The 16,225-nt window shown below is 40.8% G+C and overlaps 1 protein-coding gene across 1 annotated transcript in view; it reads left to right on the forward strand.

The window, feature by feature from the left end:
* Nucleotides 1–3,106: 3,106 nt before the first annotated feature.
* The window catches only part of LOC111443856, a 20,396-nt gene continuing 7,277 nt past the window's right edge, over nucleotides 3,107–16,225 (forward strand). Inside the window, exons 1-2 of the mRNA XM_023081684.1 lie at nucleotides 3,107–3,950; nucleotides 4,402–5,266. Of these exons, the coding sequence (XP_022937452.1) occupies nucleotides 3,107–3,950; nucleotides 4,402–5,266 (1,709 nt within the window). The remainder of the gene's footprint in view (nucleotides 3,951–4,401; nucleotides 5,267–16,225) is intronic.

The raw sequence follows: 16,225 nt of genomic DNA on the forward strand, positions 1-16,225 counted from the left end.
CACACGATGTGACAAAATACAAAGAGTTGGGCGAAAGTAGCGCCAACAACTGAAGAGACTGTCAAAGAGTTGACTTTGCTCAATAGGAGAAGTGGTCGCAACCAAAGAGTGTTGCGGCCGGGCTTGCGAGCTCCACCCCAAGCGGTGGACAAATTCACAGGAGAAGTGGTCGCGACCAAAGAGTGTTGCGACTGGGCTTGCGAGCCCCACCCCGAGGGGTGCACTAGTTCACAGGAGAAGTGGTCGCGACCAAAAGAGTGTCGCGGCTGGGCTTGCGAGCCCCACCCTGAGGGGTGCACTAGTTTATGTGATCAGAGGAGGATACACACACTGGGGCCAAGTTGGCCAAAATAGGGCAAGAGTGCCCTCTGAAGTCCATACTTGTCTGGTGAGTGTCTGCAAAGAGAGTCAGCCTCACCCACAACTATGGCAAACGCTGAAGAGTCACGTCTACGTTGCGAGTCTCGGTGGCCGAGTCCAAGATGGGCGAACAACAGAAATAGGTTCGAATGGGGATAGCCGTAGATAAAGGAACAAGCCTAAGTGAGGACAAGTTCACCCAACAACTGACCAAGTCAAGAGTCAGAACGTGGTGCCACCTGACAAAAGAGAAGTCAGAAGCATCCACTCGAACTTGTCCCAAGTTGGCATAAGACGTCAGCAGAGAGAGCATTATGACAACAGATCGTCAGGTGCTCAACAATAGAAGATTTTTCTGAAGCACAACCAAATCCAGCGAGTCAAGTCGCCAACAGAGAAAGAGTCGGATCGTCATCGGGACGATGCCGAGACTGAGTGGGGGAGAACTTCACAATAGGTGGGGCGAACGCGCCCGAGAAAGTCATCGAGGACGATGACTAAATCAAGTAGGGGAGAATGTCACAATCCGCAATATGATTGTGACCTGAGTAAGTCATCGAGGACGATGACTAAGTTAAGTGGGGGAGAATGTCACAACCTTACTATGAAGAGAGTAGGTTGTGACCCTCACGCCATGACAAGCAAAGAGGCGTTCCTCAAGAGACGCCCATCCGGCCATATGCGGGCCAACGTAGAAGAATGCCATGATGCGATCGAGGAGGACGATGCATCATCCAACACACCACCACGCAAAGTGGGCATTGAAGACATGTTGAGACACAAGCATAACAGAGACATCAGCATAGACATGAAGGACAAGATAGGCTTGTTGAAGGACCGGGTAGGGCCCCGAGCCTTAACCTCAAAAGTCGAGGTTCCGGAAGGAATTTGGTCATGCGGTTCGGGAGTTAAGTCCGTCCATATGAAATATGAATGCTCGCCAAGTTTGGTGTCAATCGGACATGGGACGGACAATGCACGACACCGTATGACACCTCACGAAAATCATGTCTACTCCTGGTAGAATGAAAATGGCTCAAAATGTACTATAGGGGGTACCATGGTGTTAGCTCTCCACCACCCCTGGGCCCTGTGGCCTAAGCGAGCTACCCTGTGGCACATACGTGTGTCACAGTGTGGGCGAGCGTGCCGAGACGAGTGTCTCGGGGCGACTTCCTTTGAAATGGGTTTTTGAAGGACAGTACCGGACGGCACGGGTGTGCCGGTATTGCGCCCTAGCCCGCGTGTTGGAGGTTGCTACATACACCCGCTATCCGGTACGGTATCCGTAAATGACTCGGCATGGGCACGGGAGGGCCTATGCCTCGATAGAACCCGGATGGATGGATGTTCGGGAAGTCCCGATAAGATGAACGACACGCGGGCCCATTCTCGATGGCATGACCGAACGAGTTATGATGAGCGACGACATCCCGAGACTCGGGATGGCGTCAAGACATATGGACCCTGTCGATGGGGATCGAGATGGCAAGATGAGATGCGACGTTGTACTGAGAGACCTTGGCCCGAGTAGAGGCAAGGTCGAGCCGAATGAGTTGGCCTAGCGTAGAGGCAAGTCGGATGTGTCGCAGATGATTGAACATACACGCACAGGCGGCGTGTGTGGTTGAACAAGCTTGGATTCCGCACAAGCGATGTTCGATTGGCGAAGACAAACCTCGCCTAAGGTCCGACGAAGCCACAAAGCCGGGGCGAAAAATATAATGGGGCTTAATTCCCCTTAAGGCTGGTCGTGAGCGTGTATAGATCACGACGCCGCACGGTCAAAGATATAGGACCGTGACACTTGGCACGTTCCATGGTCCCAACGTCGATGCTCCGTCACCGTTAGGTACGCCTTGCATAAGATAAGAAAAGAGAAACGTTTTAAAACTCGCATGCATTTTTATGTTAATATTACTGAAATTGTTGCGATATTTCACGTATTTATTTATTAAGAGTATGATGTGATGTGCTGCATACTGAGTTATTTTGTTTGCAATATGATGTGAACTTAGTATATGTGATGTATAGCATAAGTTCATAAGTAATGAGCTATAAGCTTAGGACATGCTATCTTGGTTTATAGAACCATGCCCAGAGGACGAGGAAGAGGAAGGGGAAGAGGAAGAGGAAGACGAGGATGGGGGCGACCCCGTCGTAGAGAAATAGGATGAGGTGTGGCAGTAGAGGGCCCACCTCAAGAAAGATCAGAGACTGGGCCGGTAACAGTTACGCCGCCGCCAGTCTTACCACCAGTTGAGCTACCTCCTCTAGCTCCACTACAAGCTGAGCCTACACCACCAGTAGAGCCTCCACCACCAGTAGAGCCTCCACCACAAGTAGAACCTCCACCCCCGCCTACCCTACCACTCCAAGTCGCACCTGAAGCTGCACCCCCAGCGGGCGGAGTAGATGCTAATACGAAGTTAATGTGTGACTCCATCCAAGCCCTAATTCAAACCTTGGTAACCACTATGCAAGCCAATCTACAACAGCCCAAGCACAGGCCCAAGCACAGGCGTTGGCACTGGCACTGGTACAGGTACAGGCACAGGCACAGGCACAGGCACAGGCACAGGTCAATGCTCGGGCTAATGCCCCAGTAAACCCTCCACAACCTATTAGATGTTTAAACTGGATAAGAGATTTCAAGAGATACGACCCTCGACCATTCACTGGTTCCTTAGCAGACCCCATAGAAGGCCAAATGTGGATTGCAGCGGTGGAAACCACCTTTGAGACTATGGAGTGCCTAGAGAACCAAAAGGTCGCCTGTGCAACCTTCGTCCTACAAAAGGACGCAGAGATATGGTGGAGAGATAACAAGACTCTTCTTAACCCAGAAGGGGGACCAGTGAACTGGGAACGATTTAAGGAGGCCTTCCTTAAAGAATATTATCCTAAGTCAGAGCGACTCAAAAAGCAGCAGGAGTTCGCCCACCTGGTACAGGGCGGACTCACAGCGGAGAAGTACAACCGAGAGTTTAATAGACTCAAGAGATTCGCACCGTCCATGGTGGACACTGAGGAAAAGATGACAGAGAAATTTGTATTGGGTTTGGTACCAAGAATCCGCCGCATGTTGGAGGCGTTTAACCCAAAGACCTATGAGGAAGCCTTGAGAACTGCCAAGGCTTTAGAGAAACCAAAGGATAAGAAACGATGTGAAGAGCAAGTCATAATTGGGCAGAAGCGTCCTCATGAATCAGGAGGCTTTGACCGTCCACCACCAGCACATAGGCACCGTTCCAATAACAGACCCGCTCCTAGATGGGATGAGCGACGCCCTCCCCGACGTACTGACAGGAACCCCAGGAATCAAGATGGGGCCAGAGGGAGGAGAGAGGAAGGGTGCACTATCTGTGGAAGACTACACAGTGGAAGGTGCATGGCTGGCAGCCGGGCGTGTTATAGATGTGGTCAAGAGGGGCACATCGCCGTGAACTGCACGGCCGAAAATGCTGCGGCACAAGCAAACCAGCCTAGAGTAGTAGAGCAAACGGATCAACCAGCACCACCGCGAGCTCAAGCTAGGGCCTACGCGTCAACCAGCAAGGACACTAGGAGGTCCGACGCCGTGGTGACAGGTACACTATCCATTTTAGGTCATTTCGCTTTTACCTTATTTGATTCTGGTTCCACGCATTCCTTTATTTCCATGCCTTTTGTTGTACAAGCAGAGTTCGAATTAGAACCCTTATTGCATGAAATGTTTGTAAGCACCCCCTGCGGGGGTAGACTTAGTATCTAGGGGTAGAGTAAAGGATGGCCAAGTAATCATAGGGAACCAAACTTTAAGCGTTGACTTGATGGTGGTAAACATGACAGATTTCGACGTCATACTAGGCATGGATTGGCTAGCTGAAAACCGAGCTAGTATAGACTGTTGCAAAAAGGAAGTAAAATTTTCACCACCGACAGGACCTACCTTTAAATTTAAAGGCACAAGTACCGGGATTACCCCCTAGGTAGTCTCGATGATGAAAGCAAAGAGGTTAGTCCAACAAGGTGGGTGGGCTATATTAGCATGTGTTGTAGACGTAAGAGGAAAGGAAAAGACCCCAGTAAACGTGCCAATAGTAAACAAGTTCCCGGATGTTTTTCCGGACGACTTACCTAGAATACCCCCTTCCCGAGCGGTCGACTACGTCATCGAACTCAAGCCGGGAACTGAGCCTATTTCCAAAGCACCCTATCGCATGGTGCCAGCAGAGTTGAAGGAACTTAAGGCGCAATTGCAAGACTTACTAAATAAAGGATTCATTCGACCTAGCGTGTCCCCCTGGGGTGTGCCAGTGTTGTTTATTAGGAAGAAAGATGGATCGATGCGTCTATGCATCGATTACAGAGAGCTAAACAAGAGAACCATAAAAAACAACTATCTTCTGCTTAGAATAGAAGACTTGTTTGATCAACTCAGAGAGGCAACAGTGTTCTCTAAGATAGATCTTCGGTCCGGTTACCACCAAATTAGGATTAATGAAAAAGACGTACCAAAAACAGCGTTTAGGACAAGGTACGGTCACTACGAGTTTGTAGTGATGTCATTTGGCCTCACCAATGCCCCAGCTGTGTTAATGGAGTTAATGAACTGGGTATTCAAGGAATGCCTAGACATGTTCCTGATTGTGTTCATTGACGACATCGTCATATACTCGAGAACAGACCTAGAGCACGAGGAACACCTCCGAAAAGTCCTAACCACCCTAAGAGAGCACAAGTTGTACGCCAAGTTCTCCAAATGCGAATTTTTGTTACGACAAGTCTCTTTCCTAGGACACGTGGTGTCGAAGGACGGAATATCTGTAGATCCCACCAAGGTTGAAGCGATCACAAAGTGGGAACGCCCAACTAGGGTAACGGAAGTAAGGAGTTTCCTAGGATTGGGGGGATACTGCCGAAGGTTCGTATAGGACTTCGCTAAAATATCATCGCCTTTAACAAGGTTAACAAAAAAAGGGGTACCATTTAGATGGGATGATGCTTGTGAGGCAAGCTTCCAGAACCTATAAGAGAGATTGGTAACCGCCCCAGTACTCATAGTACCCGAGAGCTCAGAAGGATATGTGATCTATAGTGATGCCTCCATGAAAGGACTGGGATGTGTGTTAATGCAACACGGCAAGGTTGTCGCATACGCAACTCTTCAACTTAAGGAATATGAAAAGAACTACCCTACCCACGACCTAGAGTTGGCCGCTGTAGTGTTCGCGCTGAAAATCTGGCGACGTTACCTGTATGGAGAGAAAACCCAAATTTTTACCGACCACAAAAGTTTGAAATACTTATTCACCCAGAAAGAGTTAAATATGAGGTAGAAAAGGTGTTTAGAATTAGTGAAGGATTATGACGTAGATATCCAGTACCACCCTGGAAAAACAAATATGGTCGCAGATGCCTTGGGTAGGAAGACGGTCCACTCGTTGGCCCTCATTACGAGGGAAGTAAGGGTACAAAGAGAGTTCGAGCGAGCCAACATAGCTGTAGCGACCGAGGGAGTCATAACACAGCTGGCCCGACTCACGGTACAACCTACGCTTAGGCAAAAAATTATTACCTCCCAACGAGAGGATCCTAACTTACAGAAAGTCCTAGGACAGCTAGATGAAAGTCCGGTAGATGGATTCTTGAAGTCATCAGATGAAGGACTATTGTATCAGGGACGCTTATGTGTTCCGGCAATAGAAGATTTAAGGAAGGAGATACTGATGGAAGCTCACAACTCGCCATTTGCCATGCATCCAAGAGGTACTAAGATGTACCAAGATTTAAAACAACACTTTTGGTGGAAGAGCATGAAGAGGGATGTGGCCGGGTTTGTGAGCAAGTGCTTAGTTTGTCAACAAGTAAAAGCTCCAAGACAAAAGGCGGCGGGGTTGTTGCAGCCCCTAAGCATACCGAAGTGGAAGTGGGAAAACATAGCGATGGACTTCATAGCAGGTTTACCCAAAACGCCCAAAGGCTATACAGTGATCTGGGTAGTTGTCGATAGGTTGACCAAGTCGGCACACTTTCTACCTGGGAATGTTACATATACAGTTGACAATTGGGCACAACTGTATGTGAAACAAATAGTAAGACTACATGGAGTCCCAGTGTCTATAGTGTCAGATCGGGATCCACGCTTTACGTTAGCATTTTGGCACGGACTTCAAAAAGCACTAGGTACCCGCCTCAACTTTAGTACTGCCTTTCACCCCCAAACAAATGAACAAACGGAGCGTTTAAACCAAATACTAAAGGATATGCTACGCGCTTGCGTACTAAATTTTAAGGGAAGTTGGGATTCCAAACTCCACTTGATGGAATTCTCGTATAACAACAGTTTCCAAGCAACTATTGGAATGGCACCGTTTGAGGCCCTGTACGGGAAATGGTGTAGGTCCCCACTATGTTGGGACGAGGTAGGAGAGAGAGAATTAGTAGGACCCGAGTTGGTTCGACTCACCAATGAGGCTGTCCAGAAAATTCAAGTGAGGATGCGTACCGCTCAAAGTATATAGAAAAGCTACGCCGATGTAAGACGTAAAAGCTTGGAGTTTGAGGTAGGGGATCCAGTATTCCTCAAGGTGGCACCTATGAAAGGTGTGTTAAGATTCGGACATAAGGGCAAGTTAAGTCCTAAATCCATTGGACCATTCGAGATCCTAGAGCGAGTTGGTCCGGTAGCGTATAAGTTAGCCCTACCTCTAGCCCTCTTAGGAGTACATGATGTATTTCACGTGTCGATGCTGAGGAAGTACATTATGGACCCTATCCACGTAATAGACTATGAACAACTCTAACTCAATGAAGATCTGAGCTACGAGGAAAAACCAGTAAGAATCTTAGCTAGAGAAGTAAAAACCTTACGCAACAGGAGCATTGTGTTCGTTAAGGAACTGTGGCAGAATTACCACAGTGAGGAAGCCACATGGGAGCGTGAGGACAAAATAAGAGAGAAATACCCCGAGTTGGTACAAGAGTTTGAGACTTTTGAGGACGAAAGTTCTTTTTAGGGGTAGATAATGTAACGACCCGGGAGAAAAAAAAAACTCAGTCGCTGAAAAACCCGCGAGTTTTCCGGCGACCGCCGAGTTTCGCAGAACCCAAGCGAAACGACGGCCACAGCATGCCCAGCCTTCAGCCCACAACTCCTAGCACCATTAGGATATCTGCAAAGGGAGAAAAGACAAAAAACTACGAGAGAGAGAGAGATTTTGGGAAAAAAAAGTCGACGAGTGTCCAGTTTCTCTGACGAACCCTCAAACCGACACCAAACGACCTGTTACCACCACGAGAAGGATCCTTTAAGAAAACACGATAACTCAACGTTTTATGCTTTTTCGTAAACGCCGTCGTCAATAACGGAGGTCGGAAAATTGGGTATTTCCTAATCGTTCTTAGATCTGTGGTTTTAGGAACCTTTAGGCCACAAAACTCCCAGAAAAGAAAGAAGGACGACAAATAAAGAGGAAGAGGAAGAAAGAGGACCGAAATCGGCAACAGAAACGCCGCGGGAAGGAGAGAGAAAACTCGCCAGAAAATCGGCCAGAGTCGGGTAAGGAAGACGAGGTCCACGGATCCAGGTCAATCTGAACCCAAAACCCGAGAGAGTCAGCCCATTCTTTCCCTCGGCCTCTACATTCGGCCCAGCCCAACTATAGTGGCCTAAACCTCAGACCAGCCCAGAAGCTACGGTTCAATTGAACATACTCGAGACCAGACCCACGGTCCAATCGAGCCAGCCTGCAACCAAAAAACTTTTGGCCCAGCCCAATAAGCCGAGGCCCAATGATAGTCTTGGCCCAATAGCCTCCGCAGCCCGCGACCCGGACCACGACCCGAATCGGACTGGGACCTGCGCTTCAACCTGACGCTACCGCACGATGTGGCTCGCTCTGCTGCTGCCACGTGTCACATAGCGGCGCAGGCGGTCCCTCGGCGCAAACGGCTCGGGCTCCCTCCGGTGGCTTCCAACGGCTGTACGGTTCGGCTCTGCTCACCTGTTTTCAGCCCGGTTTCCACTGTTTCGACCCTCCCGGATCTGTTTTCGGCCCCGATTAAGGTATCCAAGGCCGTTTTAGAGCCGTATTTCACATTTATTGAATTATAGGAAAATTAATTGTGAAATACTAACGAAAAGTGGTGAACGGTGTGATAGGAAACATACCCCGGCAACGTAGGAAGCAGCTCTCACGGAACAGGAGCTTACGTTTAGCTATTTAGGGAGTACTTCGGCCAAGGCCAACCAAGTAAGTGGCCTTACTATAGGATAGACTAAAAAATTGTATGAGTTATGATGATGTGTGGATTACGATGCTTGATGATATGTGTAGTATATACATATTTTGATGAATGATGCACTTGATATATTTGACGCACTTTGTGGCAATATGATGAGTATGATGATTACATGTTGTTTACCTTAATATGATGATGGTTTTCATATTGAGCATGTTAGATGATGATGAGTGCCATATTGCATCACGTCGTTAGATCGACATAGGACACAACCCTAAGAGCATGAAAATGATATTAATATAAATATCCACAAGCATGTGTTACCTAGAGTAACAAAGAGATGAGACTAAAGGATTGTGTCAGAAGAGACATTACGATGGATTTAGAGGGACCTCATGCATATTGTATGTTCATAAGCATAGGGCTACTTCCCCTAGAGATGATGAGTGCGGACGCGCACCTTATGATGAGCGCTAATGTGCACAGGTGCGAAAGCACACAGATGAGGGTGTTCATGAGGCACATGACACTATGGGGTTCCGCTGACCTCCGGACGTCACTACAAATTAGCTTGACCAGAGGGTCCAGGGGGTGTGCGAGCGCCCTGGGAATTCACACTCGCACGTGTGAGTCGTGTGTAGGGAAGTACTACACATCCAATTTGTCCGAGACTGAAGGTCACCCCTAAGATGATTAGAGATAGGTCCCTAATTCATGATTGCATGTGTTTGCATTAGCATGGCCCCTATAGTGGGGTCACTTACTAAGTATTCTTTGAAATACTCAGGCTGTGTGCCATATAATTTTTTTTCAGGTAAAGGCAAGGCGCACTTGTACGGAGGACGGCGGCATCGCGAGCAGAGACTGTGGCACGTGCATAGGGTAGACTCATATTTAAATTCTTAGTTTTAAGTTAGAATAGGTTGTTTTGCATTCCATTGTTTTAAATTATGTTGTATTTGTTTTTATTTTCTCTAAATTTTAGTATTTTGTATTTAAACACGTAAGACCATGGCTATGTTTTCCAGAGAAGAAGTTGTTTTAAACGTTTTTCGAAGTTTACGTTATAAATGATGTTCATGTAAGAGTTATATTTCTACATTATAGATGCGCATGAGACGTTAGTGGCAACTCTAGATATGTGAAAATTTACGGTCGTTACAGTTGGTATCAGAGGCAATCACCGGACAATGTGCCGGCCTTCTCGCCTTTCCCCGAAGGGGGGTAGACACGAGGCGGTGTGCCAGTAAGGACGTTGGGCCCCAAAGGGGGGTGGATTTGGGGGCGGGCCCACATCGATTGGATAAAGGAACGAGTGTTAGCGAGGACGCTGGGCCCCGAAGGGGGGTAGATTGTGATGTCCCACATTGGTTGGGGAGGAGAACAAATCACCATTTATAAGGGTGTGGAAACCTTCCCTTAGCAGACGCGTTTTAAAGCCTTGAGGGAAAGCCCGAAAGGGAAAGCCCAAAGAGGACAATATCTGCTAGCGGTAGATCTAAACCGGTATAGTCCATTTAAAACTGTTCGTTCTCTATATTTTTAATAATTAAAAAGAAAGAAAGAATTGTTTTCCTTTCCTCATTATTGTTTGTGTCCACTTGATTTGGTTCATCATTAATGTCTCATCTTTGTAGATGAATTCCATATACAAATTTGCCTATTTTCCCAGTTTTCCTTTCCTCATTATTGTTTGTGTCCATTTGATTTGGTTCATCATTAATGTCTCATCTTTGTAGATGAATTCCATATACAAATTTGCCTATTTTCCCATCCAAAATCATTAATATCTCATCTTTGTAATACTTCTTCTCTTTTGGCTACCTACCCCAATTCTAATAAATTTTTGGAGTCAAAATCATGACATGAAACTGGTTAAGAAGTCCACTCTATCCCAATGCAAATAGAATGCACTAGTAAATCACATGGATCTAGGAACGACTTCCTATATTTGATTTGTGGTCAAGCTAGAGTTTGAGGATTTGATAACTTTAATAGGAAACATTGTCAAATAGGCTTTTCTCTTGGTATACCTTATCTTGTACAGCCCAAAACCAATGCTCCTATAACCATATCGAAAAGACAACACAACCCTTTCAACGCCTTTGTAATATTAAGAATGGGCTTACAAAATTCTCTTCTAAAAATTGGTATTATATAAGCATGGTCGATATTCTCAGATGTCATAAAACTTGGGATACTTGAAAATCAAACTTAAAATGACAATTTTGAAACTTTTACTATAGTTACCTTTTAACTAGGTTGACATTGCTAAAAAAAATTGATTGGTAATTTTCTACAACAATTTGTTTATGTTGAGCTTCCTGAGTGCATTCGTATACCCTAAGGAGGATTACACAAAACTTCTAATTGATTTAGAGACAATGTCCCACTCTAATCCTCGTATCCCCCACCCAAGTTCATCTTAAATCATGGTTTCTTAAATTTAAGGTATCTTGACAATCTCATATCTCATACCGTAGTCCCTCTCTATATACCTCTAAAATTTTGACCATGATCGTAATGCCTCGTCCAATCTATGACTAGATACTTTTAAATCACCTCACAACTTCCGTAATTGGTTGTATAATAATAATAATAATAATTATTATTATTTGTGTGTTGAGGAGAAATTGTTGGGGAATAATTATTTTTATTTAGTTATTTATTAATTTATTATTATTATTTTTTTTTTACATCATAATAATTTTTTTTGTTTATAATAATTTTTATTTATTTTTTTTGCCTGTTATAAAATTGATGACATAAAAAAAAAATCCAATTTTTATCTGAACTTTTAATTTCATGAAACTGTCTCTAAAATTTTTAATATCTCTGTCATTATTTATGTAACCTAAAATTATGATTCAGCAAATTTTGCACATACAAATAAATTCAGGTCGGTTCTTTTTAATACTTTCTAAATTAATTTAATCATAAATAATATTTCAATTATAAATTATAACAGTACAAACATTTTTTTTTAAGAAAAGAGAAAATGCAATAAGATTGAGCATAATAGCCCAAAATAATAATAATTAATAAACAAATAAAAATAATTATAAAAAAATATATACATCACAATAATAATAATAATTTATAAATAAATAACTAAAAAGGTTTATTTAAAAAAAAAAAAAAAAAATTACCCACCTCTCTCTCCAGTAACATCTCATCCCAACCACATCCTCTTTCCTCAACCCACAAAAAATAAAAAATGTGAGATTTGAGAAAAAGTAAAATGGCGTTTAAACAGAAGCAACAGATTTACCTAGAGAGATTTTGGTTGTTAGGTAAATCCTATCTCAAATTTCATTTTTTCTTTATAGTCATGCTTATAAGAAATTAATTTAGGATTAAATTTCTTTCCTACTTTAGCTGTAATAATCATATCCCATATTCAATCACTTAGATTTTTTTGTTAGCATTTGAAGTCATAGGAGATAAGGTTAGAATCAATAAAATTTGAATTGACAGATCTATAAATATTGTAAGACAGTAGCCAAACAATCTATTAAAATTGGCCAATAATATCTGTTTCAAAAAGAAAGGGGACTGATTCTTACCAACCAGAAGCAAGCATAGCGCATAGGATTCCACATCCATATCAGAAGTGAAAAAATGATTCATTCGCCCCTCTCGTTTGTCTCGCTTCTTCGCCCCTCCCCTGAATTCAAAGAAAAGAAGATAGGCTTTTGCTATGCCACCTGAATCACATCTATAAATCTTGTAAGACAGTAGCCAAACAATCGATTAAAATTGGCCAATAATATCTGTTTACATAATTAAAATAAATATAGGGTTAGACTAATATCTTGTTTACCGAATTGAAAATGTTTTTAGAATTGAAAATCTATTTACAGAATAAAAATAATTACAAAGAGGGAGGAGGGAAGATTGAGGAAAGATTTAGAATTTAAAAATAAAACAGCTAATATGAGAGGAAATGAAATTCCATTAAATTTTGTCTAACAGGAAATATTAGAATTTTACCATGGCCAATGTAAACTAGAGAAATAATCATATGAACCAAGAGACATCATTCATACAATATACTTCAATGAAGATGTGAAGAAAATATTGTTCAAATTATCAAGAGATATTTCAATTAATGCCACATTGAAGAAAAATGAAGTTTCATGTGATAAATTGTGGGTTGATTACAATTTAGAGTTATTGTATTTCATTAATGTAGTTTAAGAGTTTTTATTTACTTTAGTTACAATTACATAATAGCTAATTATGGCCATTAAGTATAAATGTTACAACTCTTGGAGCTTTTAATAGTTTCATTTTGAGGCTATATAAAGTCATGTATGTTGTATTTGTAATTAGACTTGGAAAATATATTAAAAGAAGCATTTGTCTTTTCTTTAGCCCATGGCTAAGTTTCTTTGCAATTCTATATAGTTTAGGTTGCATGTAGAATCATTCAAGCTCGACATGATCAATCTTGCTTGTGGAGTGATTCGAATCTCAATCAAGTGTTCTTGCGTTGAGATATTTGATCAACCAGAATCATTCAAGCTAGACATGATCGATCTTGCTTGTGGAATGATTTGAATCTCAAACAATGTTCTTGCCTTGAGATATTCGATCAACAAGGTAATCCGAATCTTATTCCCCTTGTAGTTGATTCCTTATCTTATCAAACAATTTTGTAGATTTCAAACTTGAAACTGATGTCATGAGCTCACATAGGTTGACTTGGATTTCAAAGGACGAAATCGAATTTTCATTAAAGATATATTCGTGACAACGACTTAAGCTAGCCAGGTAAGTGGCCTTACTATCGACATGGTTATATTTGATGTTGACACGTGCCTGTGGTTCTGCACGTGTCATATATACTGATGTGTGTGAATTATTTGTGAATCGATATGCTTATATTATGTTTATGTTATGTTATAATATGTGAATTGTATGATAATAATTATGGTACAATGTGTTCAAGGATATGTTTGAGATAGGATACGAGAAGGATGTACAACACGAAATATAACGATAGGAGTAAGATACGTTCATGAAACGTTAAGATTAGGTTACATACTGGAGTGCTATGGATAGGGGAGATTGATGAAAGAATATCCAAATCATATTCTTTCATCAATCACTCCTATCCATAGCACTACGGTATGTAACCTAACCTTAACGTTTCATGAACGTATCTTACTCCTATCGTTATATTTCGTTTTGTACATCCTTCTCGTATCCTATCTTAAACATATTCTTGAACACGTCGTACCATAGTTATTATCATACAATCGACATATTATAACATAACAAACATAATATAAGCATACCGATTCACAGATAATTCACACACATCAGTATATATGACACGTGCAGAACCACAGGCACGTGTCAACATCAAATATAACCATGTCGATAGTAAGGCCACTTACCTGGCTAGCTTAAGTCGTTGTCACGAATATATTTGTAATGAAAGTTTGATTTCGTCCTTTGAAATCCAAGTCAACCATGACTTCAGTTTCAAGTTTGAACTCTCTAAAATTATTTTTCTAATTTACATAGGCCATAGTAAAATTCTTGATATGTCCTGTTAGACAAAATTTAATAGAGTTTCGTGCCCTCTCATATTTACTGTTTTATTTTTAAATTCTATTCAACAAATCTTTCCTCAATCTTCCCTCAATCTTCCCTCTCCCTGTAATTATTTTCATTCTTAAATAGATTTTCAATTATTTAAACATTTTTAATTCCGTAAAAAAATATTACTCTAACTCTATATTTATTTTCATAAACAAATATTATTGGCCAATTTTAATCCATTGTTTAGCTAGATAAGATTTTGGGATTTGTGTGATCCCTTAAAATATGAAGGAAGGTTTGATCGTACATTAATTTGTTTTAACCATGAAGGAAAAAGGGGAAATCTGATATAAGATTTTACGGTAATAACAGACCAAAATCTCTCCAGGTAAATTTGCATCTCTACTTCTTACTTCCGTTGAACGCCATTTTACTTTTTCTGAAATGTGATATTTTTTTCTGTTTATTTTTGCACTGTGATATTGTGGGGTTGAGGAAAGAGGATGATGTTGAGATGAGAGGTTAGTCGAGAGGGGTGGGTAAATTTTATTTTTATTGTTTTGGTAATCTTTTTTAGTTATTTATTTATGAATTATTATTATTATTATTATTATTTTGACATATATATTTTTTATAATTAATTGTATTTGTTTATTTATTATTATTATTATTATTTTGTATTTCTTTTCTTAGACATAGGCTAGAATAGGATGTGTTTAACTTAAACGCTTATTTATTTTATTTAGTCTTTTGTTGTGTCATTTTAAAAATGTTTTCAAAACACGTAAGTTCATGACTGTGTTTTAAGATAAAAGTTGTGTTTTATGAAATTTAAATGAAGTCTTCCGCATTCAATGTTTATGGTACGCATACAGTAGCGACCTTAAATTAAGTAGAAAATTTCCAATCGTTACCAAAGGAGGCAACTATTGGAGTAGTTTGTCAGTTGTGTTAAAGAAAGAGAAATAAGAAACATGAAACATGATGAAATACATCGAAATGAGATGATTACTGTGAAGTGGTACCATTTTCAAAGCGAGTTTGAATGAGGTGGTACAATTGTACATTAATTTATAGTTTTGCAATAGTAACAATACTAAAAATATCATAAAAATGACCCAACAAAGAAAGTATCTAAAAAATATCGATTTTTAGAAATGTTGTTTTGCTCGGTTAGGTACTTAATTCAATACTACTTGTTTTTCTCTATTTAATTTTTGCTTTTCTACAATTTGTTGCGTATATAAAAAGAGTCTAGTACAAGAAAGTGGGTTTTAGGAATTGCTTAATATCACGTCCAAGTGTCAACAACCGTAGTCTAACAAAAAATGTCGCAAAGATGGTCGTTTAACGAAACTATTAATTTTATTTTTACTTCTTATATGTTTAAAAATCATCAAGGTTTAACTTTCATCCCTATAACTTTTAACTTTCATCTTAGATTTTTCATCGATTTTTAGAAATTACGCGATTAGGGTTTTTGTACATTGGTTTCACACTATTAAGTCGTTATTTCAATGCTACATGGGTTTTTTCTTCTTAATTTTTTGTTTGGTAAAATTTCTTGTGTATATAAAAAGAGTAAAAGAAATTAGGTTTTCGGAACGGCTTAAAATCACGTTAAAAAAATATTCCAATTGTAGCTTGATGAAAAATATCTCAAAGTTAGCGTGACAATGAAAATATATGTATATATTTTTTTTTTTTGGTGTTTTTAATGGTCGATTGTTTCAAAATCTATCAATTTTGACCTTCATCCCTACGACTTTTGAAATTATTGACCAGAACATAGTTTTTCGTCGATTTTTCGAAATGACAAAATTAGGGCTTTCACGCTAGGGTTGTGCATTATTCGTTCATGAATTCAATGCTACAATGTTTTTTTTTTTCCTTCTTAATTATTGCTTTATTACTATTTCTTGTACATATAGAAAGATTCTAGCACCAGAAATTAGATTTTCGGAAATGCTTAAAATCATGTCATTTTTTTTTTTTTTTTTTACTTCTCTTATGTTTCAACATCATCAAATTTTGACTTTCGTCTTCATACCTTTTTAAAATATTGGCCGAATATATATATATATAT

The sequence above is a fragment of the Cucurbita moschata genome, unplaced genomic scaffold (genome assembly GCF_002738365.1).
Source record: "Cucurbita moschata cultivar Rifu unplaced genomic scaffold, Cmos_1.0 Cmo_Scf00006, whole genome shotgun sequence".
NCBI classification, from domain to species: domain Eukaryota; kingdom Viridiplantae; phylum Streptophyta; class Magnoliopsida; order Cucurbitales; family Cucurbitaceae; genus Cucurbita; species Cucurbita moschata.